Genomic DNA, 27,773 nt, shown 5'->3' on the forward strand with positions numbered 1-27,773 from the left:
TTTATCTAGAAAGGTTATAAATAATATTCTTATTACATTTCTTTCATTTGTCTAAGAAATATATTTCTGTCATATAAGACTATTGTGAATGTTAAACTTTTAAGTTATATAAATATATATATATATATATATATATTTCATTAAATATGTGAATGGTAGATATTATTTATTTACCCATGTTTTTACATTTTTTAATCTTTGTAAAATATTTTAAACTAAAAAAAATCAATTTTTAATAAATAAATCATCTATATCTATATATAAATATAAAGGAAAGCACCAAAGAAAATGAGGTAACACCCTACAATATTTTGATCCATTTTTACTATTAAAAGAATTTTAATAAATTTAGTTTATTTTATATATTTGTAGATGTTTAGAAATATGACTTCTTAGTAAAATTTATTATTATTATTATTGGTAAAAATCTCATATGGATTAAGAACTACATAATTAATATATTTCTAAACTATAAATAAAGTATTCTTACACTAATTTGTGTTCGAAAATATATGGCCACAATATGTGAGGCATCATCCTATTATTTATTATTTTTTTAAATGCAGCATCCTATTATTTTAGGATTCTTTTTTCTTTATTATTTTTTCTCTTTTACATATTATTTCATTTAAATTGAAAAATAATTAGAAAATAACAAACGATCATGATTTATAATATTTTTACTCATTTAGTAAAAATATTTGCAACTATTTATTAGAATATAAATTTATGAAATAGAAAATTCGAAAAACTAATTATAAAATAATTTTTTTTTTAATAATTATAACAATAATATTTGTCACAAAATCTTCATTTTTTTATATATTTTAAAATAGCAAATTATATTTTTAGTTTCAACACTATTAATTTGTTTATAATATACACGTTAAAATATTATTTTTTAAATTATATCATTTAATAGAAATATGATATATATATATATAAATTATAAAAATTGGACAACACCGCGCGAAGCGCGGCTTAGTTCCCTAGTTATGAAATAATAGAAGACACAGAACATTTTCATCTTCGGTTATTATAAAATTCCCTTTGAAATTAATTTTAGCATACAATAATAAATATATCCCTCAAAAGCATTTATTTATTTATTTTTTTTTTATTGAAATTCAACACATATAATATGAGGTTAATTTTAAACTATGTATTATTAAAATATGCAAACTAAACACTTTTAAAAAAAATTATAAAAAAAATACTATTAAAAAAGAAAAAAAAATGCCATAAAAGGTCTATTTAAATATGTATATATTTATGATTTATTAACTTAAAAGCTCTATATTATAAGTACATTTTCTTCAAATACATATAAATATTATAAAAATATTAAAAATTTAGAGAAATTTACATGGTATACTAATTTTTGCCATTTTTTTACAAAAATACTATCAGGTGGATTTTTTTACTTTTTTACTGTGTTTTTTTATAAGTTTCATACTGCAGTATACTGTGTTAAGTTTCACTGGTGTTCTACTAGTGTTTTTTAGTTGTTCTACTGTTGTTTTGAGTTGCTCTACTTTGTGTTTTACTGGTGTTTTATAAAAATACAATATTTTTGAAAAAATTTCTGTATAACAGTATTTTTGTAAAAATTCACTCAAATTCCAATAATTTTATAAATTTTCCAAATTTTACTTGGGTGGTGGGCCTACTCACGGGCCGGCCCAACTTGACAAGACATTGCTTTGTTATTTTCTCATCAGCTAGCTCCAAGAGATAGATGCATGTCGAACCTCTCAAGCAATTAAAGTAGTACTCGATAAAAAAGTTGCATTGTGTAGAAATGCAGAAAAAGTTTCATTTTAATTTGTTCAGAAAGAAAAGTATTTTTAATTACTTACTAATAATCACAATTAGTTTTAAAAAAAATACTAAAAAAATATCAGTAGTGTCTAGCACTCTTTAATCGCGTGCTATTAGTTGTATTGGATCCTATACGTAGATATGTAATAACTTTTAAGAAATCGTTAGCCAATCGTAAGATGACACGTCTAGAAAGTACTAGGCATCACCAATACCTAATAACAATGCTCTTAGTTTGACGGTTAGTATCTCTTATTAGTCAAGCTATAGTTACATAAATGCCCCTTTGCATGTCAATTAGGGTGAAAGGTTCTAATTAATTAATAAGTTATAAGTAAAGGCTTTGGTTCTTTAAAAAAGCAACCCTTTTTTGTTATAATATAATTTTTTTTGTAACTAAATTTAATTTTTAGTCACAACAAAAAATTATTTGTGATTAAAATATAATATTTAAATATATGTTGTTACTAATTTAGTTTAGTCACAACAAATATTGTGACTAAAATTATATTTAATCACAAAAATTACAATTTGTAATTTTTGTGACTAATACATTTAGCTACAGACTTTTTAGTCACAACATAAGAATAATAATTTATAATTAGTTACAATTTTTTTTTTTTTACTTTTAATCACAAGTTTTATTATGACTAAATACAAATATTTTTATAATAAGTATAATAAATGTGTACTCATTACAAAAAAATCTTTATTTAATTTTTAGTTGCAGCACAATTCTTGATTAGAAGTAGAACATTTGTGACTAAAAAAAAATAATTGTAACTATTTAATTACTAAATAGTTTGTAATTAAAAAATATTAATTATAAAAATAATAATTTATTTTGTTTCAAAATTTCCTTTTAGTCACAACAATATTTATCATCATTAAAATAAATAAGGTTGATTAAGGTTTGTCCTTCGAATTTTGATATAATAATATATCAAATTATATCCTGAACTTTTTTAGGCGTTAAAAATTTTCGCCGAATTATTGGATTTAAAAATTTTGTCCAATTTTACTAATGGAAGCCTAACGTGGACGTTCACGGGGTACGATTTTGTAAAAGTTTGAGAGACACAATTTAGTATATCAAAATTTAGAGGGTACATGATTTAATACTACATGGGCAATCACTGTGTTAGTAATACAATTGAACCGGATTGAAGATAAGTCATTGAATTTAATAATCTCAATAGTTCAGAATTTTTTTTTAATTAATGACTTAAAAAGAAGTTCAGCGACATAATTTGGTATGTACTAAAATTCGAGAAGCAAAAATCTGAACTAACTTAAAATTAATCACGACTTATAACTTACTTTAAAAATATAATAGCAATAATTTGTAATTAAATATAATATTTTAACCGTCATAAAAGTAATTTATTATTGTGGCTAAATAAAAATATGTTTTAAACTAAAAAAAAAGTTATATGAGACGAAAAATTTGACTTGGTTGAATAAATTTAAGACGTACATTCTTCAAAGATTACTCATCATGTTTATTTATTTATAATAATATATATTATCTTAATGATTTCTAACTAGTGTATCCTGAAGTTTGACATAAAAGGAAAGTATAATTTCATGAATAGTTAATTGTTCACGTAAGAATAAGCTAGAATATATGTTAAAGAAAAAGTAAATTGCAAGATCAGAACAATTCTCAAATTAACACACAAATACAATATAATTAAAATCCAAACTCATCAACATTAACAAGGCAACAATGGCCAATTGCTACATTGCTAAGAATGTAGCTAAGATGAAGCAAGAGATGGTTGGTGAAATAAGAGGAGCCATGCAACGGAGTTGGGAAGAAGTCGTGAAATTATACTCAGAAAACCCTATTTCTCACATCACCAAGATCAGCAGATCTGGCTACACCGCCTTGCATGTGGCCGTGGCCGACGGTAATGAGGAGATTGTTGAGAAGCTAGTGAATCAAATAGTAAAGGCTGAGCAAGAAAAGTCGACTAATGGAATCCAGATTCTTGAGAAGAATGATATCTGGTTGGAGCCCGTTGAAGATGATGGATTTGTGGTTGTGAAAAAGGGAGAGAAAATTGTAGAGATGTACTCAAAACCTCTTGAAATAAAAAACGAGGTGGGAAATACAGCTCTTCATTTGGCTGCTTTGATTGGGAACATTCCTATGTGTCGGGCCATCACCAAACCCTATTCTGATCAGGCAGCTTTGTTGATTGAAATTGAGAATAATATGGGTGAAACTCCTCTCTTCTTGGCTTCTCTTCATGGCAAGAAGGACGCTTTTCTTTATCTTAACTCAATCTTGAAGAAAACTCGGCCTGAAACCGCGATTACTTGTTGTAGAAGGCATAATGGTGATACTGTTCTACACTGTGCTATAGATGGCGAGTTCTTCGGTAAGTCTAAGTAGAATTTATTACTTCTTTTAAATTAATTCTCATTGAACATGCTCTTAATTGTAAATTGAATTTTGAATTGAAATTAAACTCAAAAATTAATTGTCAATTAAAATTTTGTTACCTAACATTATTTGTAGTGTAAAATTTAACATCATTTTATTTTGTTTTTGTTTAATAGATTTGGCATTTCAAATAATTTCATTGTATGAAGAATTAGCAATGTCTGTGAATGGAGCAGGACAATCCCCACTCCATATTTTAGCTAATAAGCCTTGTGCATTCAGAAGCTCTATCAAGTTGGATTTTTGGAAAGCAATAATGTACAAATGTATGTATATAAATATATATATATTAATAAATTATATATAATTAGGGCCGGCCTAAGTATTTTAAGGGCCCAAATAAAAAAAAATGCTTTTCAAAAAATATGCATATATTTTTAATAATTTTTAAAAATACCATTTATCTTTATAGTAAGGGCTTATTAAAAAATCTTTTTTGATTATGACCCATTTCAACTCAAGATTGGTTATATAATATTGTAAATAATTATAATAAAATCAAATATATGCATGAACTAATTTTTGCCTTTTTTTAAATTTAATTGGACATAATAATTAGGTATATATGTGGAGAAGCTGAAGATAAATTTAGAAGCTTCATTAAGAAGTACTTGTTCTATGAATGGTGAACAAGAAGAGTTGATCAAGTATCCATCTAACTACACCACTTTGGTCAGAATTTTTGCTTATCTATGGAAGTTCCTAAAAATTGGTATATTATTATATAAAAACCTTTAATATTTGATAATTGATTAATTGATAAAAGTTTCCAATCTATATATACTTCAATCAATATTGGAAGAGTTTAATTAAAAGCATAAAAAATTGTGAGTTTGTAGTTTTTCAAATGACATGTAATTAAGGATTAATGAAGCTATATATACAATTATATAATATTGCTAGGAGATCATAAAACTATCATTATGATCACTTAATTAATTGGTCATGCATGTCTTTATTGTGAAGTGATTCCTATCATACAATTTAAGTCTAGCTATATAGAATCTAATAAAATAAAGTCTACTAAAGTGATTTTTCCTAGCATAAAATTGTAGCATTTTTATTAAGATAATTAAAGTGATTAAAGTGCATAATTATTAGGCACTGGTAGGACAGAAACTTTAGTGGCCATAAGAAAAAAGAAAGTAATTTCAACCTTTATATATTTAAGAACATCCTAATATTTTCAAAATCATTAAAAGAAAATAATTATGTGCCCTTTTTAGGGCCTATAATTTGAGTAGACCCTACTAGCAAGTTTACGCCGCTTTAATCTAGACTCGACCCTAATTATAAAATACATGTCAATATAAACATATGATTAGTACCTTAAGAAAAATTATGATATGTTTATACATTAATGATGAATTGGGTATTTTTGCTAATTAATTATAATTATTTTCCATTTACAGTGACTAGTTTTAGAATTAGCTATGAAGAAGAAAATGATACAAACAACCCCAATATTGGAGGAGACAAAGGTGAGAAAATGTTCCAATAATTCATATATATATTCTCTCTCTATCTCTTTATAATTATTTTGTAAATTATTGCTTATATGCATAAATATATTTATTACAGCTAATTCAAAAAATAATCCAGAAAATAAGGACTTAGAGAATCCTACTGATACAAGAAACCAAGGTGAGTTGGAAATTTTTAGTACTCATTTTTATCTTTCAGTATATTTATTACATAATCAATTAATTTGTTATTTTGGAATGATATTTTATTTATGCAGAAAATAAATCAGTTGCATTTCCAAATATAGTTCCACAAAATTACATTGTCTTCTATAAGTTTTTGAATCTTTTACATAGGAGCCTACTAGCTTTCACCGGACTAGGTACGCCATATTTATATTTATCGTAAATTAATATTAGTAAATTATATTAATTGAACTTTTTGTTTTGTTAAATTATATATTGAAATTGGACGACCCTATAAATGTCAATTAATGTGTGGTACGAAATAATATTTTTAGTACTACAAATAATTAAATACAAAAACTCTTATCACTTTAGTCATACTTGTAAGTTAATTAGGTTATTGTTATGTTCTATTTTGAAGTTCGATCAATATAAGATTCGATCAATAATTTGTATAAAATAAAGGTTCTAAAATAGTATTTACCGTTATATTTTTTAAGGGAAATTTACAAAAATACTGGAATTTGGGTTAACTTTTACAAAAATACTGTCACACGGAAATTTTTTCAAAAATACTGTGTTTTTATAAAACACCAGTAAAACAACAGTAGAACACTAGTAAAACACCAGTAGAACACCAGTGAAAACTTAACACAGTATACTACAGTATGAAACTTATAAAAAAACACAGTAAAAAAGTAAAAAATACCGCCCGGCAGTATTTTTGTAAAAAAATAGCAAAAGTTAGTATACTATGTAAATTTCCCTAAAGTTATATGTATATATATGTGTTTTTTTTTAAAGGACGTGCATGGGTTATCGATACAAGGAAAGTGAAAGAGAAGCATACATGGTCTATTCAAGTATTGAATGAACTCTTAAGACAAAATAACTTTTATGACTTTGAAGATGCTGGCCAAATGCCCTATTTTGACGATCTACACGATAAAAACAACTATGAAGAACTAAATTTTGCATTTGATCAAGGTAATTATTTACATATTTATATAGGGTTGACCTCAGATTTGTGAGCCTTTAGGTTATTGGGCTTTTATATATGTGATATTTTTAAAAATTATTAAAAAATATGTATTTTTAAAATATTTTTTTTAGTCTCTGGGCTGAGTTGGTCCTAGGCCGTCTTAGCCTATAAGGCCAACTATGGTATATTAACTTTTGCTCCTTTTTTTACAAAAATACTGTCAGGCGGTATTTTTTATTTTTTTTACTTATTTTTTTATAAGTTTCATACTGCTGTATATTGTGTTAAGTTTTCACTGGTGCTCTACTGGTGTTTTTTTAGTTGTTTTACTGTTGTTTTGTTTTGTGTTTTACTGGTGTTTTATAAAAACACAGTATTTTTGAAAACTTTTCTGTGTGACAGTATTTTTGTAAAAATTAACCTAAATTCTAGTATTTTTGTAAATTTCCCTATAGCAATCTCTCAACTTTTATCAGGAAAATTACAAATTTTATGGAGTTTTTACACTTTTTGTGTAAAAATATGACCTTTTTTTCTTTTCTTTTCCAAAAAGGTTATAAGAAAATTAAAGAAAAAAATAGAAAAATATGTTTTTTTTTTTCGGTAAATAAGTAACTTTTATCGAAAACAACAGAAAACTAACACAAAGTAGTAGCCACAAAAGGGGCTACATCCCTTAGGCGACCCTTAATGCAGGCGTTGGTACATCTCGCCCAACCCTTAATCCTGTCTATGTCTTTGTAAGTGTTTTGATCTTGTAATCTTCTCTCATTTTCCTCGGTCTGAAAATAGAAAAATATGTGAAAATCAAGTAAAAGTAACTAGGTATCCTTATAGTAACCAATTACCATAAGGGAGTTATGCTGTTTTTTTCCCATATTTTTTAACTTTTGTTTTTCTTTTTCAAAATTTCCCATAAAATAATTTTTTTTGAGAAAAAAAAAATCATATTTTTACAAACTTATACTTTAAAAATTATAAAAATAAAAAATTTCCACTTTTATAAATTATAAGTATATGATTTTAAATTAGAGTAATATTATTTTCAATAATTAATTTAATAATAAGATTATTGGTTTGCAGCGGAAAACAACGGTAAAGACCGAAATGATGATGATGATGATAAAAAGAGTAGTGAAGTGATTAAAAAGAGAAAATCAGCCATAATAATTGCAGCTAGAAATGGCATCACAGAAATGGTAAAGAGAATCCTTAAGAAATTTCCAATGGCAATTTATGACACCAATGAAGATGAGAAGAATGTTGTGTTGTTGGCTTTGGAGAATAAGCAAGTGAAATTGTACAAGTTCTTGCTTCAAAAATATTCCAAAAATGAGAGTATATTTCGAAGAGTTGATAAAGACGGTAATGGTGCATTGCATATTGCTGCATCAAATACTGACCAACAAAATATGCAAAGATGGCCTATTCCTGGTGATGCTCTGCAAATGCAATGGGAAATTAAATGGAATAAGGTATTGATTTATCATTACTAGTATTACCTCAATATTTTCTAATGATTATATTATAAATTTTTTTTACTTTTAGTCACAATAAAATTTATGATTAAAAATAAGAAGTTGTGACTAATTATAAATCATCATTCTTATATGTTGTGGCTAGAAAGTCAGTGACTAAAGTCATTAGTTACATTGTTGTGACTAAATGTGTTTTTAGTTGTAACTAAACTTTTAACTAATGTGATTAAAATATTGTTATCAAAGATAATTTTTATTTGTAGTGATAGTTTCAAAATTAAGTTGTAATAGATCACACTAAAAAATCTTTATTTTTAGTCACTTTAAAATGTTGACTAAATGTAAAAAAATATTGTGACTAAACTTATGTTATTATTCTTAAAAAAAAAGAAAAAAAATTATATTGTTAATTAATTAAAAAATTTGTAGCTAAAAGTATAACTCACAAAAATTATAATTTATTTTTTGACTAAGATCAAAATAGTGATGATGATATTTAAGTACTAATTTTTTAGTCTATAAAAAAATTAAATTGGGATTGAATGATTGTCACCAAAAAATAACTATTTATGAGATAGAGATATATTAATTTGATCAAAATTTGAATTCTTGCAGTTTGTTAAAAATTCAATGCCAGAAAATTTTTGTGTTGGGCACAACAACAATGGAGAAACTCCAGAAGCCATCTTCACAAGAGACCACAAGAAGCTAGTTGAAACGGGTAGCGAATGGATGAGAAAAACCGCCGAGTCTTGCTCCCTCGTCGCAGCCCTAATCGCCACCGTTGCTTTCGCCACATCAACATCTCTACCCGGCGGAACTAGTGATCAAAATGGGAAACCTCTAATGGCAACAGAGCCAGCATTTCATGTGTTCGCGGTGTCATCATTAATAGCTCTTTGCTTTTCGGTCACTTCTTTAGTTATGTTCCTAGCCATCCTCACATCGCGATTTTCTGAGAAAGATTTCGATAAAGTTTTGCCATGGAAACTTTTGATGGGACTCACCTCATTGTTTTTGGCCATAGTTTCTATGCTTGTTTCGTTTTGCGCCGGCCATTTCTTTGTTCTACAAGATGCTCTTAAGGTAGCCGCCTTTCCGGTTTACACGGTCACTTTCATCCCAATTTCTTTCTTTGCAGTAGCTCAATTTCCACTCTATATTGATTTGGTAAGAGCAACTTTTTGGAGTCCCTTTGGTGATCCTAGAAAATTGTTTGCTCCAAGTGAATATTAAATCATTATGGCAAAAATGTTTTGCAATAAATATACATATAAATATATATATTTATGTATCACTAATTAGTACTCTCAAACATATGTAATGGATTGTAATTGTAATAAGAATAGCAGTACTACAAAATAGGTTATTCCCAACGGTTTTAAAGAGGGTTAATTATGGGAACTATGTTTTATTGTGCATAAAAATATTTAAGGAATCAAACCTGACCAGCTAAAGAAGCTCACTCACTCACAAACACATACAAAAACACAATATTTAGAATAATTAAAAAACAAAAAAAAAAAAAAGGAAAAAAGAAAAAAATGACACCAAAATATAAAAGCATGCCCACAATCACCATGTTAAAATTTAATTTAAAATTTAACCCATACATGCATGCAGTCCCATAATATTAACTTTAGGTTGCTCTTCTTTTAATTTTTATATATAAATAATTTTTTTATAAGAGTAAGTTGTAGTGTATGGTGTACGACACAATTATTCTGGTCAAACTCTTTTGGTTGTTGACTTGACTTACTAAAATTATACTTCATAAAACTTTTGTAGCATATTTTTATGCTAGTAAAAGCTGAGTATTATATTAGTAAAATAGATTTTATTTTTGCTAATACATTTTTATGCTATAAAAGTTGCTGACAAATTATTGATGATCATCACAAACAAACTGAAAAACTAAATGAAAAACAAGTTAAAATAGAGATCCAAATTAATTCATCCTCAAGATATATCTTCATTTCATCTCGAACTTACATCTTAATCCATAATATATATCTATCCAAAAAATATAAATTAAAAAAAATGCTAAAAGTTAAACTTTTTAGAGATATGTATACGTATATTATTAAAGTAGTATGCTAAAAGTTAATATATAAATTTGATGTAAAAATAAAGAAAGTGAAATTTTAATGTATTTTAAAAGATTTAAGTACAGAAGTTGATTTGAGTGCTTTAGCTCCAAAGTAGAATATTTAGTACAAAATATTTACCTTCTTAATTCTTATCTTCACAATAGGATCTATCTGCAAAGAATACAATAAAAAAATTTTTATATAAAACTTTCATCTTTAAAACTATATATTCTTATAAATTAAAAGAGTTACTAAAGAAATTAATACTTACTAGTTAGTGCCCAACAAGCTTTCTCCTCAAGAAATTCCATTTAATGATGATCACCACATAAAGCCAGTCACCTATATTTTGCATCAATCGAAAATAGGAAGCTCTCCAAGACTTATTGATTAACAAGTTTCCACAAACACCACAAAATCCAATGATGAATCCACCTCCGATTCCCTTGTAAAACCACGACAAGTCAAACCATTCTCCACCATCGTCACCGTGAGCTGAATTGGAAGTGAGAACATACAAAGACTCATTATCATCATCTCCGGGGCATGAACTTGGTAGAGGATTTCCACAAAGACCGTGGTTCATGGAATATGCGGAAGCATTGAAGCTTTGTAATTGAGTACCAGTAGGAATTCTTCCTGTCAATCGATTATTTGATAGATCCAAGTAACTTAAAGAAGATACTTCAGCTAAGCTTGTGGGAATTTCACCATTTATTTTATTGTAGGAAAAATCAAGCACTTGTAGGTTGGTTAGTTTCCCAATCTTTCTAGGAATTTTTCCAAACAAATTATTCCTTGATAGATTTAGTGCACCCAACTGAGAGAGTTGAGTAACTTCACTAGGAATTTCTCCAGTCAATTTGTTACTTGATAAGTCAATAACTCTTAGTAATCCCAAAATGCTCACATATTCATGTTCTGCCCCTTTCCATGTGATTGATGCATTATTCTCATAAGAAAATGTATACTCATTGTAACTGCAATGACTACAAATGCTCATGTCTGGCATTGGACCATCAGAAGATCTCACATCTGACGGAATGGTCATCCTTGAATTATTTACTCGAATCATTGAAGTAAAATTTTTAATGCAAGAAGGAATGGCTCCTGACAAATCATTAGAAGATAAATCTAATATTTGTATTTGAGTAAGCTGACAAAGACCCAATGGTATAATTCCATCAAATTTATTTGACTTCAAACTAAGAAAAACTAAGTTGCTTAATTTTTCTCCAATCCATGATGGTATTGGACCTTCCAATCTATTGTTCCCCAAATCTAGAACTAGAAGTGAAGTGCAATATTTCAAGGAGGAAGGAAAATTTCCTGAGAAGTTATTGTGCCTTAATTGTAAAGTTTTAATACTTTTCATATTAATAGAGTTAGGGATATTTCCAAACAACTTATTGTATCCTAAATTAAGTACAACTAATTGTGTGAAATTCTCCCAACAATCAGGAATGTTTTCAAATAAATTGTTATTCGAGATGTCAAGTAATTGTGTTGACCTGTCTCGCTCTTTTGCTTCACATAGGGAAGAACTGAATTCGTTGAACTTGTTATTGGAGAGATACAAGTAGGTTGCATTAACAAGAAGAGAAGGTGGGATAGAACCTTGAAATTGGTTGGAACTTAAGTCAACTATTACATTAACTTCTTGTGAAAGTGGAAAGTTGGCCAAGGTGTTGTTAAGAAGGTTGTGAGACATATTTAAATAATTCAAGTTGGAAGTTATATTTGGAAACCAATTAGGAACAGGACCAGAAATACTTGCATTAGAAATGTCTAGCTGTATGAGATATGTTTGGGTTTGGAGCCAATTAGGAAATTTAGGACCTAACTTGCAAGAAGCCAAACTTATGGTTTCCAATTGAAATGAGGGGATATAATATTTGGAATCGAATTTCAATGATATGTCTGAGTTAAAGGAAAAATTTAAGTACTTTAAGCTCGAACATTGCAGATTAAGCACACGAGACATACACCCAGTGAGAGAATTTGAAGAGACATCTAACAAATATAAAGAATCAAGCTTTCCAATACTCTCTCTTGAAGCACCACTAAACTTATTGTTGGATGCTTCGAAACTTTCCAAATTTGGCAATGATGAAAGGTCAGGTAACAATCCAACCAATTGGTTATGACTTATATCTAGACTTTTAAGATTGGGAAATCTTTTCAAACGGTTAGGAAAATGACCTTCCAACTGATTATTATCAAGACGAAGATTAGTCAAAGACGGAAAGGTGTTTTTAAAGTCATCAAGAATCAATCCACCAAGTTGATTAGAACTCAAGTATAAATTCTCTAAGGAATTCTTGGTGGAACTTGATATATTTCCAAGAAGATCATGTAATGTTCCACTAAGGTTGTTATAAGATAAATCCAAATGATATAGTTTAGCACTAGAATTTAGTAACCAAGTAATTGTTGTAGGATGTATAAAACTGTCATCAATGTCAATTTTTTGAAGAGAAGTGAATGAATAGTTTGAATGGGAAAGAGATGATGATGAAATATGATTAGGTACCTTGAGAAGTTGGCAATTACTTAAGAGGAGTTCCTTGAGAGAAGTGAGTTGAGAGAGCCATCTAGGGTTGTCAATAATCATTTGAGAAGTGCTTTGAAGAAAAAGATTTTCCAATTTGGTGAGATTTCCAAGCTGTGGAGGAATGATTCCAATGATGGGATTCCCACAAATATAAAGATCTGTAAGCTCCTTGAAAGAGCCGATAAAAATTGGAATATGACTAATGTTCATGTTGATCAGGTACAATTCCTTCAAATGATGCAATTCGGCCAACGAAGAATCAATGTCGCCATCGAGTGTAGTGACAATTTCACCAATAACAATGGAAACAACATGGTTGGTTTGGTCATCACAAGTGATGAACAACCATTTGCAACAATTTTGAGTGGTGCTACTATTAGACCAAGAGGAGAGATAACCTTTAGGACTAGTTAAAGTGGTCTTAAACTTTAGGAGAGCCTCTCTCTCTTTGGGTATGCATTGGGGTCTATTACTACTCACATTTGTAGCTATGGAAAGCAAGAGCAAAAATCCCAATACAATACTAATACTCATATTCATTCTCACACATCACACACTATAAGATAATATTTGAAATTTGTGGGTTTTGCCTTAACTGATAGCTAGTATTCTATTTATAGCATAACATGATGAGTTATTTAATATTTTTAATAACAAGAGGAAACTTTGATGATTCTTTTCACATGAAAAAAATTTCCAGCTATTTGATTGACACATAAAATGACCAATTATATAACTTATATTTTGGGGTTGGATAATTCTTCTCAACCATCTACGTACGTATACGTCTACTTATTTAGATTTTTGAATTATATTATGGTTTAATATTAGGGGAATTATTCTATATACGTCTACGTACTTATACGTTTACAAATAAAAAAGCGCCTTAATATTAATAGGAGGAAATGTATATAAAATAATTCTAATATTCGAAATTTGGTTTTATTATTGCTCGATGTGTACCACAAAATTAATAATTTTGAATCTTCTGATCTTATATGTTATTTCACATCAAAATATGTTTATTGACAAATAATTGAATAAATGAATTTTCCTATCATTATTGATTTACTAAAAAACAAAAAAGTTGTACCCATTAAATGGACTTTGTGTTGTAAAGATAAAACTAGCTAATTATAAAACAAGTAATAATTAGTAATTAATATTTTTTTATTCTTTTATAAATCTATTAATTAATTATTGGCATGTCACCATAACAAAATCGGCTAGTTTGGAAAGAATTATCCTCAATTTTTTTTTAATTGATTATTTCCAAGAACACATAAGAAACGAGGACAAGCATCTTTTTAAATTTCTCCCCCTAAAAAATTAGTAATAAACTATGTTAGTGCGTGAGCTACGCCATTCGTACGTAAATTTTTTTAAGTCAAGTAAATTTTTTCAAAATTTTGGTTAAATTTTTCATATATAAACTCAAGTCAAGTCAACCTCTCATTATAAATTCAAAGTCTTTTAAGTAGAACAAATTACAACTCAATTTTATATAACTTATATTTTGGGGTTGGAGAACAATTATTCTGTAAACATTAATAATTTTTATATAAATTTAAGTAAAATTGGTATTTTTCTAGTATATGATCAGTTTAGATTTTTGAATTATTATGGCTAAAAACAAAAAAGTCTAGAGTAGAGACTGAGAGCTTGACTTGACTTGACACTACAAAAAATAGCTATTTTTACTGATAATTTTTTAGTCTTAACATAATTTTTTTGTGACTAAATATGACTTTGAGTTACAACAAAAAATTACTTGTGATTAAAATATAGTATTTAGATACAAGTTCTCACTAATTTAATTTTAGTCCGAATAAGTATTGTGATTAAAAACACATTTAGTCACAACAAATTGTAATTTTTGTAACTAATATATATTTTTTAGCAACGGACCTTTTAGTCACAACATAAGAATGATAATTTATAATTAGTTACAATTTTTTTTTATTTTAATCACAAATTTTGTTGTGACTAAACGTAAAATTTTTCGTTGAGTTTATTGGCTATAGTGTTAGTACTAGTAATGGAAATAGTTTCTATATAATATTGTTCATGATCATGGACAAATAACTTTCGAAAATTATGTGTATATTGATTTTTATATATATATATATATTATATATTATATATATATATTAGAATGAGTTTACGTATATACTTAGTTGTATGAATTTATTTAGATAATGTATATTTTTTTTTTGTAAGGCTTTAGATGATGTATATATGAATCTTATGATATCATTTAAGGTTTCATTAAATAAATAAAGTATAAAATGTAACTTTATAGTTTATATAAATGAAGGCTAGTTAGATTATATGCTTGTTTCGTTGTAGTGTTTTTATAGTATAGTATCTTCAAATATAAAAAAGTCTCCAAAAATTATCACAAATTATAAAAAGTTATGCTCTTCATAAATAGAATTAAAATTAAAAATTATCACAAATTATCAACGTTGTTCATAATTAATTATCATTTAAGTTAAAATTCTAAATTATCTTCATCATATACATGACAAAGAAAATTAGACACTTTATTTATAATATCCGCTTTTCTTGAAGGGTAATTTATTTTCTATACTTAATTTATTTTGTTTGCTAATGGAGATAATTTATCATTTTAAATATTTATAAGTTTAGTGGAGTATTATGAGATTTTTTTTAGTGACAATTAAATTTCTTTTATTTTTATTTTATTTTGAGGGTGTGTATAATAATGTTAGATAAATAATTAAATTATTTGTGAATATTAATTATAGGTATATTAATAATAATAATATGGGTAAATATATTATAGCATATTTTTTTAGTTTATTATTATCATTATTATTATTAATACGTACGTGCGATATGCATGTATATATATATATATTATTTTTTTAAAATTTTAAGTTGTTGATTTAGGGTTATATTAGGATTAGGACTATATATATAATCATATGGGTAGTATTCACACATATTTTTAAGCATATTGGATATATTTTATGATCTGTATAAATGGTTAAAAAATGTGATATCTTCTAAATTTGGTAAATAATTACCTAATGTCATATTTAGTTAATAAATAATATTTTAGTAAAATTTTACGTAAAAAGTATTTGTATGAATTCATGTTTTACGTTAAAAATGTTCATATGAGTACATGCAAAGTGTTGGTGTGAATCATAGTGATAAATGATTGTGTTTGGTGTGTCATGCAAGTGAAATTGGCCTATGTGCTGTGTAGTTTGATGTAGATTTCATTGTTAATCTTATGTTATCCTTGAATATATTTTAAGTGTTATTGTGTTTTATTGGATTTAGGATCTTGTCCTTATCAAAGAAACTCGGTGAGAGGTTTGAGGGAGAGGAAAGGATATACTTAGCAATTGAGGTAAGAAGAGTGGACATCTGTGCACAGAGTGTACACTACTACAAAAACCACATTTAGAGGCAGTTTTTGTGGCCTTTCAGCGTCAGTTTTAGCGAAATTCGCTACCGACGCTGATAAGGGCGACACTATAGGGTTGTGAACAACTGACGCCATATATACCCCTATGGCATCGGTTATTAGCTAGGAACCGACGCCATAGGGATATATATGGCGTTGGTTCCTAGCTAATAATCGACGCCATATATGGCGTAGGAACCGACGCCATATATACCCGAATTTCAGTTTTTTTTTTAATTTTATTTAATTTATTTAAATTACATATTATTTTATTTAATTTAAATTTGAATTACATATTTATTTTTTTAAAAGGTAAATCAAATATTATTTAAATTAATTTTAAAATTTGCCAAAATACCTAATTTCATTTCATAGAAGTAATTAATTATTACACAAATATTGTAAAATTAGTCCAAGTATAACAAGTTAATAAATCTAACTACAAGTTAACTTAAAAAAATAACCTTGGGAAGAAAAGTTCTTGGGCCTTTCAGCATCAATCGTCATCGTGAATCACCGCCATCAATCGTTTGATCCACTGTCGCTATATTGGTAACAATTTAGTTTTTGGATTGTATTGCCGCTTATCCCCAAACTGTTAAAAAAAGTAAAAATTTATATTAGTTTATATATATGTATATTGTTTGTTATTTAAGATATTCAAACTCAACTAACATGCATTGATAATTAATTATATAATAAGAAAAAGTTAGTTAAAGTATATACCTATATATGCAAGCTCGAATGCGATCAACACAAAATTATGCCGAACCTACAATATAAAAAAAATACAACGAAATTGTAAAATTAATTATTTCATTACTTACTATAGTTATAAAAAATAGTAACAAGTTACTTATTTACTAAATTATACATACATATATATAATCAATTATATCCCACACTAATTCAATTTTAAAATTTTTATTTCTAAACTAATTAAATCCCTCCAATGTCATTCTCATTCACAATAAATATATATATTACTTAGAATATATACAATACAATTACAAATTGTATTTACACACAATATGTACACATATTTAATAAAATACAAAAATACATATATATACTATATATTGAGGTTTAAATTTTTACCTTATAAGTGCAATCCGACGAGCAATTCTGCAAAAAATCCAGGCACTATACACATACAACACAACAATATTACTAATATGAAAATAATCCAAAAAATAATTTACAGAAACCAAAAATAAAATAATGTACATTATAAAAATGAATAGAAACTATATTTATACCTTAAAGGATGTTGAGATTCAATGTTTTCCCAACAAATAATGGTGGCCGGAGTTATATATACCCACTATTTTCTATTGGGTTCGGATGACACTTAAAGAGGGTAAAAAATTAAAACTTTTTGGGTGTATGGGATTAAGTATCGAAAATGGAAGATTTAAAAAAAATTGGCTCAAATGGTTGAGAAATAGGAGAAAAAGGGGGTGGCGGAGGTGGTGGTTGGTGAGGGTTTTGGGTTCCCTGGGTTGTGGGTTCGATCGTGAGGAAGAAGATGATGATATCAGACGCGATAGGGTTTTTTATATAACCCTATGGCGTCGGTTGACCGACGCCATTGGGTTATTTCATATAACCCAATGTCGTTTATATAATGTAATTTCATATAACCGACTCAAAATGGTATAATTAATGTAATTCTATACCTACGGTTTTTATAAAAAAAATGCCTCTAAAGGTTAATTTTCAATAATCGAGTATTTTTACACCCTTTAGCTTCCCTTTTTATAAAATGAGTTGAAAAAAGGGAAGCTAAATACCCATTTTGTAGTAGTGGTATGTTGAAATATACGACTTTATTGTGGGTTTGATGTTCATGTGTTTATAAGATTTTGTACTATGAATTGTTGTTTATGTTAGTATTGTTAGTATATGATAGTGATAAGACTTTTGACTGTTTTTACTGTGAGAATTTATAGGATAGGTTTTCTGCTGCTGGTGTGAGCATAGCACTGCAGAATATATTTTTGGCTGCTTGTATGTGTTAACTTGTAGGTTATCCTATTATGGGTGAGTACAACTTGCGATAAGGGATTGCCCTATTGGATACCGAGTGTGAGAACAACATAAGGCAGGGCAGGTTATACTTCATGTCTAATCAACATGAGTGGGAGTAGATTATCGTATGTGAGAACAATGTGCGATAAGATACTGTGTTATGTGTGTGAGTATAGCATGCATTAAGATTACACTGTGACATGATGTTATATCGTATGTGATAATAATAGGTGATATGATGTGTTGATATATGTATGCAAGCATGGTATGAATTGAATTTGATATTGTGATATTGTTATACTTATGGCTAGGTTATTTAGTTGGGGGGTTATGTCCTACATAATTCATCTTACTGGGCGTGTTGTATGGTGTGTCTTAGTCATTAGGTGTCACTTACTATTTTTGTCCTTGTCAGTTAGTTAACAAATCGTTAACTAACTATATTTGGTAACCTCGCGTGTATCCTTATGTTTTGTATCTTGGGATATGCTTTATAAATATCTCAATCCATTTCTGTTATTGCATTGTATTCAACACTTTTACTACTCAATAAAGATCATTCATTTTACTTATTTTCTCTCTCTTTCTCTCTCTCTCTCTCTCTCTCTCTCTCTCTCTCTCTCTCTCTCTCTCTCTCTCTGTGTGTGTGTGTGTGTGTGTGTGTGTGTGTGTGTGTGTGTTTATGTTCATGTGTGCGTGAGTTGTCTTTGGTTTCAAGCTGAAGTTGAACAAGATCAACATGCATTGATCTCCAACAAGTGGTATCAGAGCTTGGAGTCCAAGAATCATAAGATTGTGGTTTCAAGATTCAAGGGAGTCGATCCAAGAAGATGGGAAATGCAAAGTTTGATCTTGAGAAGTTTACAGGGAAGAATGATTTCAGTTTATGGCGAGTCAAGATGCGTGCCTTACTGGTTCAACAAGGCTTGCAAGGTGCATTGTTGGGGGAATCGAAAATGCCTACTACTCTGCCTGAGAAGGAAAGAACAGAGATACTCGAAAAGGCACACAGTGCCATTACTCTCAGCTTGGGAGATCGAGTACTTAGGGAGGTTTTGAAGGAGACAACAGCTGCTGGAATTTGGCTCAAGTTAGAGAATTTATACATGGTAAAATCTCTGGCCAATCGATTGTTCTTGAAGCAAAAGCTGTATGCTTTTAAGATGATTTCAGGCAAGACTGTTGAAGATCATTTAGATGATTTCAACAAGATAATTCTTGATCTAGAGAATTTGGATCAAGATAATTTATTCATGGCATATACAGTAGCATTGAAGCTTTGTAATTGAGTACCAGTAGGAATTCTTCCTAAAAATCTATTATTTGATAGATCCAAGTGTTAGAAAAAGAGCAGTCGTCCACACCTGATTATTCTCCTCCTTAATGTGCTATCATAGACTATTTCCCATTTCATGGGATTCTATTATCCTAAGGAGCCAATCATATTGATAGAGAATATTTTATTGTTACAGAATTATTCTCCTTTTTTGTACTATAAATACACCTGTGTAATGATTGATATAATTATAGATGAATCAATACAATCAATATCACAATATTATCTCTGTTTTTCCTTTGTTGTCTTTTATTTTTATTTTGATTTGGTATCAAAGCCGATGGCTTCTCCGGTGTCCCAAGGCAATTCCTCAGTCAAAAATTCGAGGAACCAAGCCGTAGATGCTCCTCCTTCTCCAGCTCCAGCAGCCCCAATTCCAGTCTTCGCACCAGCTCTACCAGCACCGCTGCACCAGCCTCCTGCTCCTATCATTATTCGCCTAGATCAGGACAACTACCTATATTGGTGATCCCAGGTTGTACCAGCTATTTGTGCTCACAACCTCGACGAATTCTTGTTTGGCACCAGAGCATGCCTTCCCCAGTTTCTCGATGCACAAGACGAACCAAACCCCAACATACCAAGACAGGTAAACCCTCACTACACCATTTGGATTCGTACTGACCAAGCCATTTTAAGCTGGCTGCTTAACTCCATCTCTGAAGCTATGCTAGGCCATGTCCTCCATTGTCGATTATCTCATGAACTATGGTCCCTCCTTGAAACCCTCTTTGCCACTCAATCTAGAGCCCGCATACTTCAGCTAAGATTTCAACTCCAATCTCTAAAAAAAGGATCCCTGTCAATCCACGACTACATCACTCAAAGAAACTAAACAACCTCTTGAGTTAATACACTCGGACATCTAGGAAGCATCACCCACAATTTCTAGACACGGCTACCGTTATTACATTCATTTCATCGACGATTACAGCCGCTACACATGGGTTTTCCCACTCAAAACCAAAGATGAAGCCTTATCCACATTAAAGACCTCCCAAACTCAAATAAAAAACAAACTTAACACCACCATAAAAACTGTTCAAACGGATTGGGGAGGAGAATATCGCACCTTTGAACTGTATCTTCAAATCATTGGGGTCAAGTTTCGACACCCCGTGCCCCCATACTCACCAACAAAATGGCAAGGCCAAAAGGAAACATCAACATATTATCAAAACAGGCTTGACCCTCCTAGCCCATTCTAGCATGCCACAACGTTTCTGGTGGGAAGCATTTCAAACAGCCACTTTCCTAATTAACCATCTTGTCACACCTGTCTTACACTACAAATGTCCCATACAAAAACTCTTCGGTCTCACACCTAACTATAGGTTCCTTAAAGCATTTGGATGTGCCTACTACCCATACCTTCGACCATACAACACCAACAAACTCCAATTTTGTTATGCTAAGTGGGTATTCATCAGTTACAGTCCGAGTCACAAACGTTACGTGTGCCTACACCCCTCTGGCTGTGTTTACATCGCCAACAATGTCTCTTTTGATGAGACTGAATACCCTTTTGCCAAAGGCTTCCCTTACCCCTCTGCACACACAGACACTTCACTCCGCCCAAGTCAATATCCCCAATGGCTCTCGTACCTCTCCACTGTGACTTCAGAACATGCAAATGGCCAGATGTTTGATGATATAGTCCCTACCTCACCATCCCAGCAAGAATCACAACCTTCAACTCCCATTGCCTCCCCACTACATGAGACACCAGTAGCCACCTCATCCTCAAAATCACCATCAGTATCATCTTACTCAACCATCCCAATTCACATCAACCTACCCTTATCCCCCATATCGTTTCCATCAGCCTCATCACAGCAGACCTCTCCTTTCACCAAATCACCCACCCCACCTCCCCAACCGTCACACCCCATGATCACCAGAGCCAAGGCTGGGATACGCAAGCGTCGTGTGTTTCATGCCTTCTCCTCATCACCCTTGGCCTTACTCGCTGACCCTGCACCAGTCAGCGCTGAACAAGCCCTTTCCCTACCGAAATGGAAGGCAGCCATGGATAACGAATTCTACGCCTTGTGAAAAAATAAGACCTAGATCCTTGTCCCACAACTACCTGGTATGAGCGTTGTTGAAAACAAATGGCTTTTTTGTAAAAAAATTAACCAAAATGGCACTGTCCAGCGTCTCAAAGCACAACTTGTCGCGAAAGGATTCCAACAAAAGCCCAGAGTTGATTTCTTTAAGGCATTCAACCCCATTGTCAAAAGCTCCACCATCTGTGTCATTCTTGCCTTGGCTACCTCCAACCATTGGGACATCCAACAGGTTGACATCAACAAATGCTTATCATATTTAAAATTATTAATATGATAAATGGAATAATATTAATACCAAAAAAGCTGCTAAAAAATGGAATCTATACGTAGATCCTTCCTATAAATAGAAAATACAATTAGCTCAGGTCTAGGACAAGTAGCTTGGAAGGGTGTATGTTCTCTTAAGAAAGAGGAAAACAGAGTGAGGAAAATCTTTTTTAACTTTAAAGAAACTGATGCAAATGTTTATATAAATGGAGAATACACCAGGAGAGAATTGCTAATGAAAAACAGTTAGTAGCTACATCAGTACTAACAGACAAAACAAACTTAATCAACCTAAACTAATTCTAACCAATATCATAAGCTGTATTGGACAACTCAGTAAGCTTAACATGACTAGTTTCCTTAACAGGCACCCTCAAATTTAGTGTGGTAGAACATACCACACTAAGTTTGTCTCTTAAGAAAGGAAACTTAGAGTTGAAAATTTGTTTGATAAGAGAGTTTGCTAATTGATGTTCTATAGGTACATGATGAAGCAAAATCTCTTTTTGAATCACTTTGTTCGTAAAAAAGTAGAGATTAATTTTAATATGTTTGGTTCTAGCATGTAGAGCAAGATTTGCAGCAAGAAGGATGGTGCTGAGATTGTCACACGAGATGAGAGGAGGAGTACGTAGGCAAAGTCACTTGAAGTTCAGATAGAAGAGATTTGATCCAATTGATTTTAGACACTACAGAGGTTAGGGGGTTGCTTGACTTCATAATTTAAAAAATGTTTTCAATTTTTAAATACAGAAAATAGCTTTTAAAAAATTATAGGGGTCATTTTACCAAATTTTAAAAAAAACTTTTTAAAAACTGAGTTTAAAAAACTATCAAATAGAAAACATCAAAATATAGTTTTTAATTTTCAAAAATAATTTTTTTGTCTAACATATTATATTTTACAATTTTGCTCACATACCCGGACACTGGACCCTGGACCCTGGACCATGGAACCCGAACCCCAGACCCCGAATCCCAAAACCATGGAACCCAGACCCGGATCTTGAACCATGAAACTCGGACCCAGATCCCAAACCCTGACCTCAGACCCCAACCCAGACCCCAGACCCAGACCCAAACCCAGACCCGGACCCAAATCCAGACCTCGGACCTTGAATATTGAACTTGAACTCACAACCAGACCCCAACTTGGACCTAGACCTAGACCTGGACCCGGGTAGGACTCGAACCGCGACCCAGACCCGGTGGGTCAAACTCGAACCTCGACCTGAACCCTGGCCCAGACCCGGACCCGAACCTTAACCCTGACCCATCCTTGAGATTTGACCCTAGACTCGCAAAACTTGACCCGACCCAGACCCGAACCTAAATTGAGCTTGACCCAGACCCGGACCGACTCGGACCTAGACCTGACCCGAACCCCAACACGGACTCGAACCTCAAACTTGGACCCGGTCCTAGACCCCAGACTCGAACCTCATACTTGGACCCCAAACCCTGGACCTCGACCCCAAACCCTGACCTCGACCTGACCCCAATTCCGACCCTAACCCCAACCCCGACCTGGACCCCAACCCAGACTGAGACCCGAGACGGACCCCAACCTGGGCTATAATCCCAACCAGGGCCTGGACCCAAACTCGAACCCCGAACCCAAACTCAAACTCGGGACTTGACCTAGACCCAGACTTGCTTGGACCCAAACTCGGTCCCGAGACCCGGACCCATATCTCGACCTCGACCCGACCCGTCACGAACCTACCTCGATGCAGACCCGACTTGAACCCTAGACCTGACCTAGACTCGAACCCGGGACAGACCCCAACCTGGGCTCGGACCCCAACCACGAACCCAAACTCGGACTCGGGACCCGACCTGGACCCCGACCGTGACCTGAATCGGCCTGGGCCCGACTCGAACCCCAGACCCGACCTGGACCCCAGACCTAGACTTGGACCCAAACCCAGACTTGGAACTGGACTCCGAACCCGGATCCCGACCTAACCCAGACTAAGACTCGGATCCCAATACCGGACGTGGACCTGAACGTAGGTCCGAGTTTGGGTTTGGGGTCTGGGACCTGGTCCAGGTCTGGGTTAGAATTCAGGTTCGGGTTCGGGGTTCAGTTTAGAGTTGGATGGGTTCATGTCATAGTATGGTGTAGAATATTGATTTTATTATTTTTTTGTAAAAAAATATCTAAAAATAGTTTAAAAAACTTGAGCCAAAAATCATTAAATTTTTAAAATTATAAAAAGCTATTTTCTATTCTTACTTTTAAAAATACAATTTTAAAAACTAAAAACTGAAAACACAACCAAAACTTCTAATAATTCAGCTTCATATAGGAATAATGTTTTGCTTCTTAAATGTCCACCCCAAAAAATACAAACATCAAGTATTACATAAATAGAGCTAAGAAATCAACGAAATTAATCTATATATTATAGTAGTAGTCAGTCTCTAGAAGTTGAGAAACACTAATTATTTCATCAACATTCTTTCCTTTCAATCTCAAGGCATCACTTATACGATCTTCAACTTTCTCCAAACTCTTAGACATTTGTACTTTGAATGTGTCATGTGTCTTTTTGTATTTCTCTAATTCAGCTTCCAAGTCTTTTATCTTCAACTCTAGTTTCTCATCAACCTCCTTTTCATATCTAATTGCTTCAAACCAAAAAAATCTCTTAACAACTTTGTTGATGAAACTACTAGGACACATCTGATTTGTGAATGTTGTTCCTGTAATAGCATTAAGGTAAAAATACCAATTTTTAAGAGAAATTGCTGTCACATCCTCAATCTTAGTCCTACATATTTGGTCACAAACAACACACAATGTTGTAGCCAATACACTCTTTACTCCAGTTGTTTGTTTTGAGACCCATTTACCAAATAGATGAGACTCTCCATATTGGTGGAACAAAGTGTTTAAGATATGGGCTAATGTAATTGGTACCTTGTAACCATTGATATCTACAATCTTTTGTCTTAAGTACTCTTCATCAACTTTCAACCCTTCTTTAGGCCGATAATATTGAAGCTTCCTCCAAAAGTTCTGAAAATCGCCTGAGCTAAAAGAAGGAAAACGACACACTTGGTAAATATTTTCAATTAATCGCAATTGATGATCGAATAGAGGAGAAGTATTTCGCTCGTAAAAGCTATGTCGTGCATCTACAAGAGTCTTGTCATGTGATGAAAGATGATAGGCAAAGGGACTATTCAGTATTTTCTTGTCTTGATTAGTTAGGGTTTCGCTCAGAAACTCTTCGAGGGTTTGTTCGCTTGCATTTTTTGTGTCAATTTGTTCAGTCCATTTAGTCTCTCCAAAGGCCATTAACTTCACGTCATCATTACTATCCCTTTTTATCACCTTCATTATCTGTTGGCATGCATATACAATTAATTAATAGTATTTTAAAATCAGAAATGCTAAAGGGACACCTTAAGCTGCCAAGCACCATAAGTTACTACAAAAAATCTCATTTTTAGTCACAACAAAACTTGCTATTAAAAGTAAAAAAAATTGTGACTAATTATAAATAATAATTCTTAGATTGTGACTGAAATATCTGTGGCTAAATATATTAGTTACAAAAACTATAATTTATTGTGACTAAAACTGAAACTAACTTGTATCTAAATATCAAGTAACTTTTTGTTGTGACTAAAAGTCACATTTAGTCACTAAAAATTTATATTATGACTAAAATATTATTACTAAAAATAACTTTTTTTTTGTAGTGAAGTGGAAAACCGTTGTTAATTGGGTGCTATACATTTCGATTTAATAAATATAATATTTAAAATGGTAACCAATAATAAAACATTTTATCAAATAGCAATGTAAAATATGTAATATATATATATATAATTATATATATAATTTAAATAATCTGATAATTACCTCATCAAATAGGCAATGAATATGAGCAGTGTAGTTGCATTCTTTACAGTAGTAAACACGAAAGAATGGATGCCTTGGTTGTTCACATACATCACAATATAATTCATCATAATGATCTTCATCACTTAAATGATCAACAAGAGTCAAAGCATGTATATGATAATCGTATTTAATAATAAATGGCAAGGGACCACATATAAAATGGAGGTTAAAATTACATTCCATGCAACGAAATAAGAAGGATTTTGTTTGATTAATTTCGTTAGGAATAAGATGATGATGACCACTCCATTGTGTATACGATTTTTGACAAGCATGACAAACACCTTCATAAGATGCTTTCTCCACAAAGCATAATAAATGATAATGACTTTGACATCTTATCATTCTATTAAGAACAACACAATTTGTGCACAAATTAAAATTACACCCACGATCACATCTGAAAATAAGCCTACGATTTTTCTTACAACATAAATTGCAAGATCGAGGCTTACTGAATTGAAGTATGAGAGGATGGTGTGAATGATGAGAAGGATGTTGATTAATTTTGGATTGAAAATTTGCACAAGAGTAATGAAGAAAATTCTTACAATATGGCGAGGAGCAAGAATAGGCGGCTGATGATGAATTCGAAAATACTGATTGACACACAAAACACTTAGCATGATTTTTGGAATCATCATGTTCATGAACTAGATTCATCGGACGCTGATGGCAGAAATATCGAACATTGTTGTCTTTATCGTCGTAGGAATCAGAGCGCATGTAGTATGCATGTGGAGAGAGCATTGAGTGCATTTGTAAGCAAGAGTTTGTTGGGTTTGAAAAGAAGTGTCACAGTAATAACATGTAGTTGTGTGGTCTGATGATCTTTTACCAAGCATTAGACGACCATGGTGAGGATGCAGCCCATGATCAACGTATTGCGGCAACTCAGCACATGATTTATGGAGGGAATAGACACACCATGTTGAGCAAACATAGCATATAATGTTGCGATGAATCATAAGCCCACATAGGCTGCAGTAGAGTTGAGCTCTTTCGTACCTATTTCCTATATCATCAATTTGTTTCAATCGATGGGGATGATTTTGATGTTTAAGATAATGAGACATTATTATGACTCTCTCAATTTTTCTTGGTTTTTGTTTTTGGCCTGCTAATATATTGGAGCAGAGATTATATATATATATATGTATAGTAGATATTAGATAACTTGAACTAAATAATTAATTTATTCTTTTTTTTTTCTTTTTTCTTTTTCTTTTTCCTTTTCCTTTTCCTTTTCATTTTCCTTTTCCTTTTTCTTTTTCTTTTTCTTTTTCTTTTTCTTTTTCTTTTTTCTCTCTCTTTCACCATTGCTGAGTCTTGATCTATATATAGCTATTGTATATAGTGGTGAAACTATTCTATAATTGCAGTTAACAAAATAAACATATATTTTATATATATTTATAGGGATATGATTTTGTCCAATGATGTACTTTCACGGAATGTATTCCGTGGTACATTAGATGGGTCTCAGGGTACATGAAATGAGTGTCAGGGTACGTTTCTACTTTTTAACCCTAATTACCCCTAGATCAATCTCAGCCGTCAGATCAAATAACTCCCTCATCGGACGGCTGCCGTACATCACGAATTACAATCCGTGAAAGTATAATAACGGGACAAAATCATATCCCTATATTTATGATAGTATGTATGTATTATATAGCT

The 27,773-nt window shown here is 31.1% G+C and overlaps 3 protein-coding genes across 3 annotated transcripts; 1 reads left to right on the forward strand and 2 right to left on the reverse strand.

Annotated features, from left to right (window-relative positions):
• The first annotated feature begins 3,359 nt into the window (after positions 1-3,359).
• LOC115695860 (uncharacterized) lies at positions 3,360-9,749 on the forward strand. The gene is made up of 9 exons (XM_030622948.2): positions 3,360-4,208; positions 4,390-4,539; positions 4,833-4,985; positions 5,686-5,754; positions 5,855-5,917; positions 6,015-6,119; positions 6,727-6,909; positions 7,988-8,379; positions 8,998-9,749. Exons 1-9 carry the CDS (start codon positions 3,551-3,553, stop codon positions 9,616-9,618), a joined length of 2,394 nt encoding a protein of 797 aa, XP_030478808.2. The 5' UTR covers positions 3,360-3,550; the 3' UTR covers positions 9,619-9,749.
• Positions 9,750-10,746: 997 nt separating this feature from the next.
• LOC115695520 (receptor-like protein EIX2) lies at positions 10,747-13,560 on the reverse strand. Its single transcript, XM_030622577.2, has one exon. It carries the CDS (start codon positions 13,558-13,560, stop codon positions 10,747-10,749), a length of 2,814 nt encoding a protein of 937 aa, XP_030478437.2.
• Positions 13,561-24,483: 10,923 nt separating this feature from the next.
• LOC133038932 (uncharacterized) lies at positions 24,484-27,212 on the reverse strand. Its single transcript, XM_061117590.1, has 2 exons — positions 26,052-27,212; positions 24,484-25,526 (listed from the first exon to the last, which is right to left on the reverse strand). Exons 1-2 carry the CDS (start codon positions 26,850-26,852, stop codon positions 24,576-24,578), a joined length of 1,752 nt encoding a protein of 583 aa, XP_060973573.1. The 5' UTR covers positions 26,853-27,212; the 3' UTR covers positions 24,484-24,575.
• Positions 27,213-27,773: the final 561 nt, after the last annotated feature.

The sequence above is a fragment of the Cannabis sativa genome, chromosome 6, assembly GCF_029168945.1.
Source record: "Cannabis sativa cultivar Pink pepper isolate KNU-18-1 chromosome 6, ASM2916894v1, whole genome shotgun sequence".
In the NCBI taxonomy this organism is placed as follows: Eukaryota; Viridiplantae; Streptophyta; class Magnoliopsida; order Rosales; family Cannabaceae; genus Cannabis; species Cannabis sativa.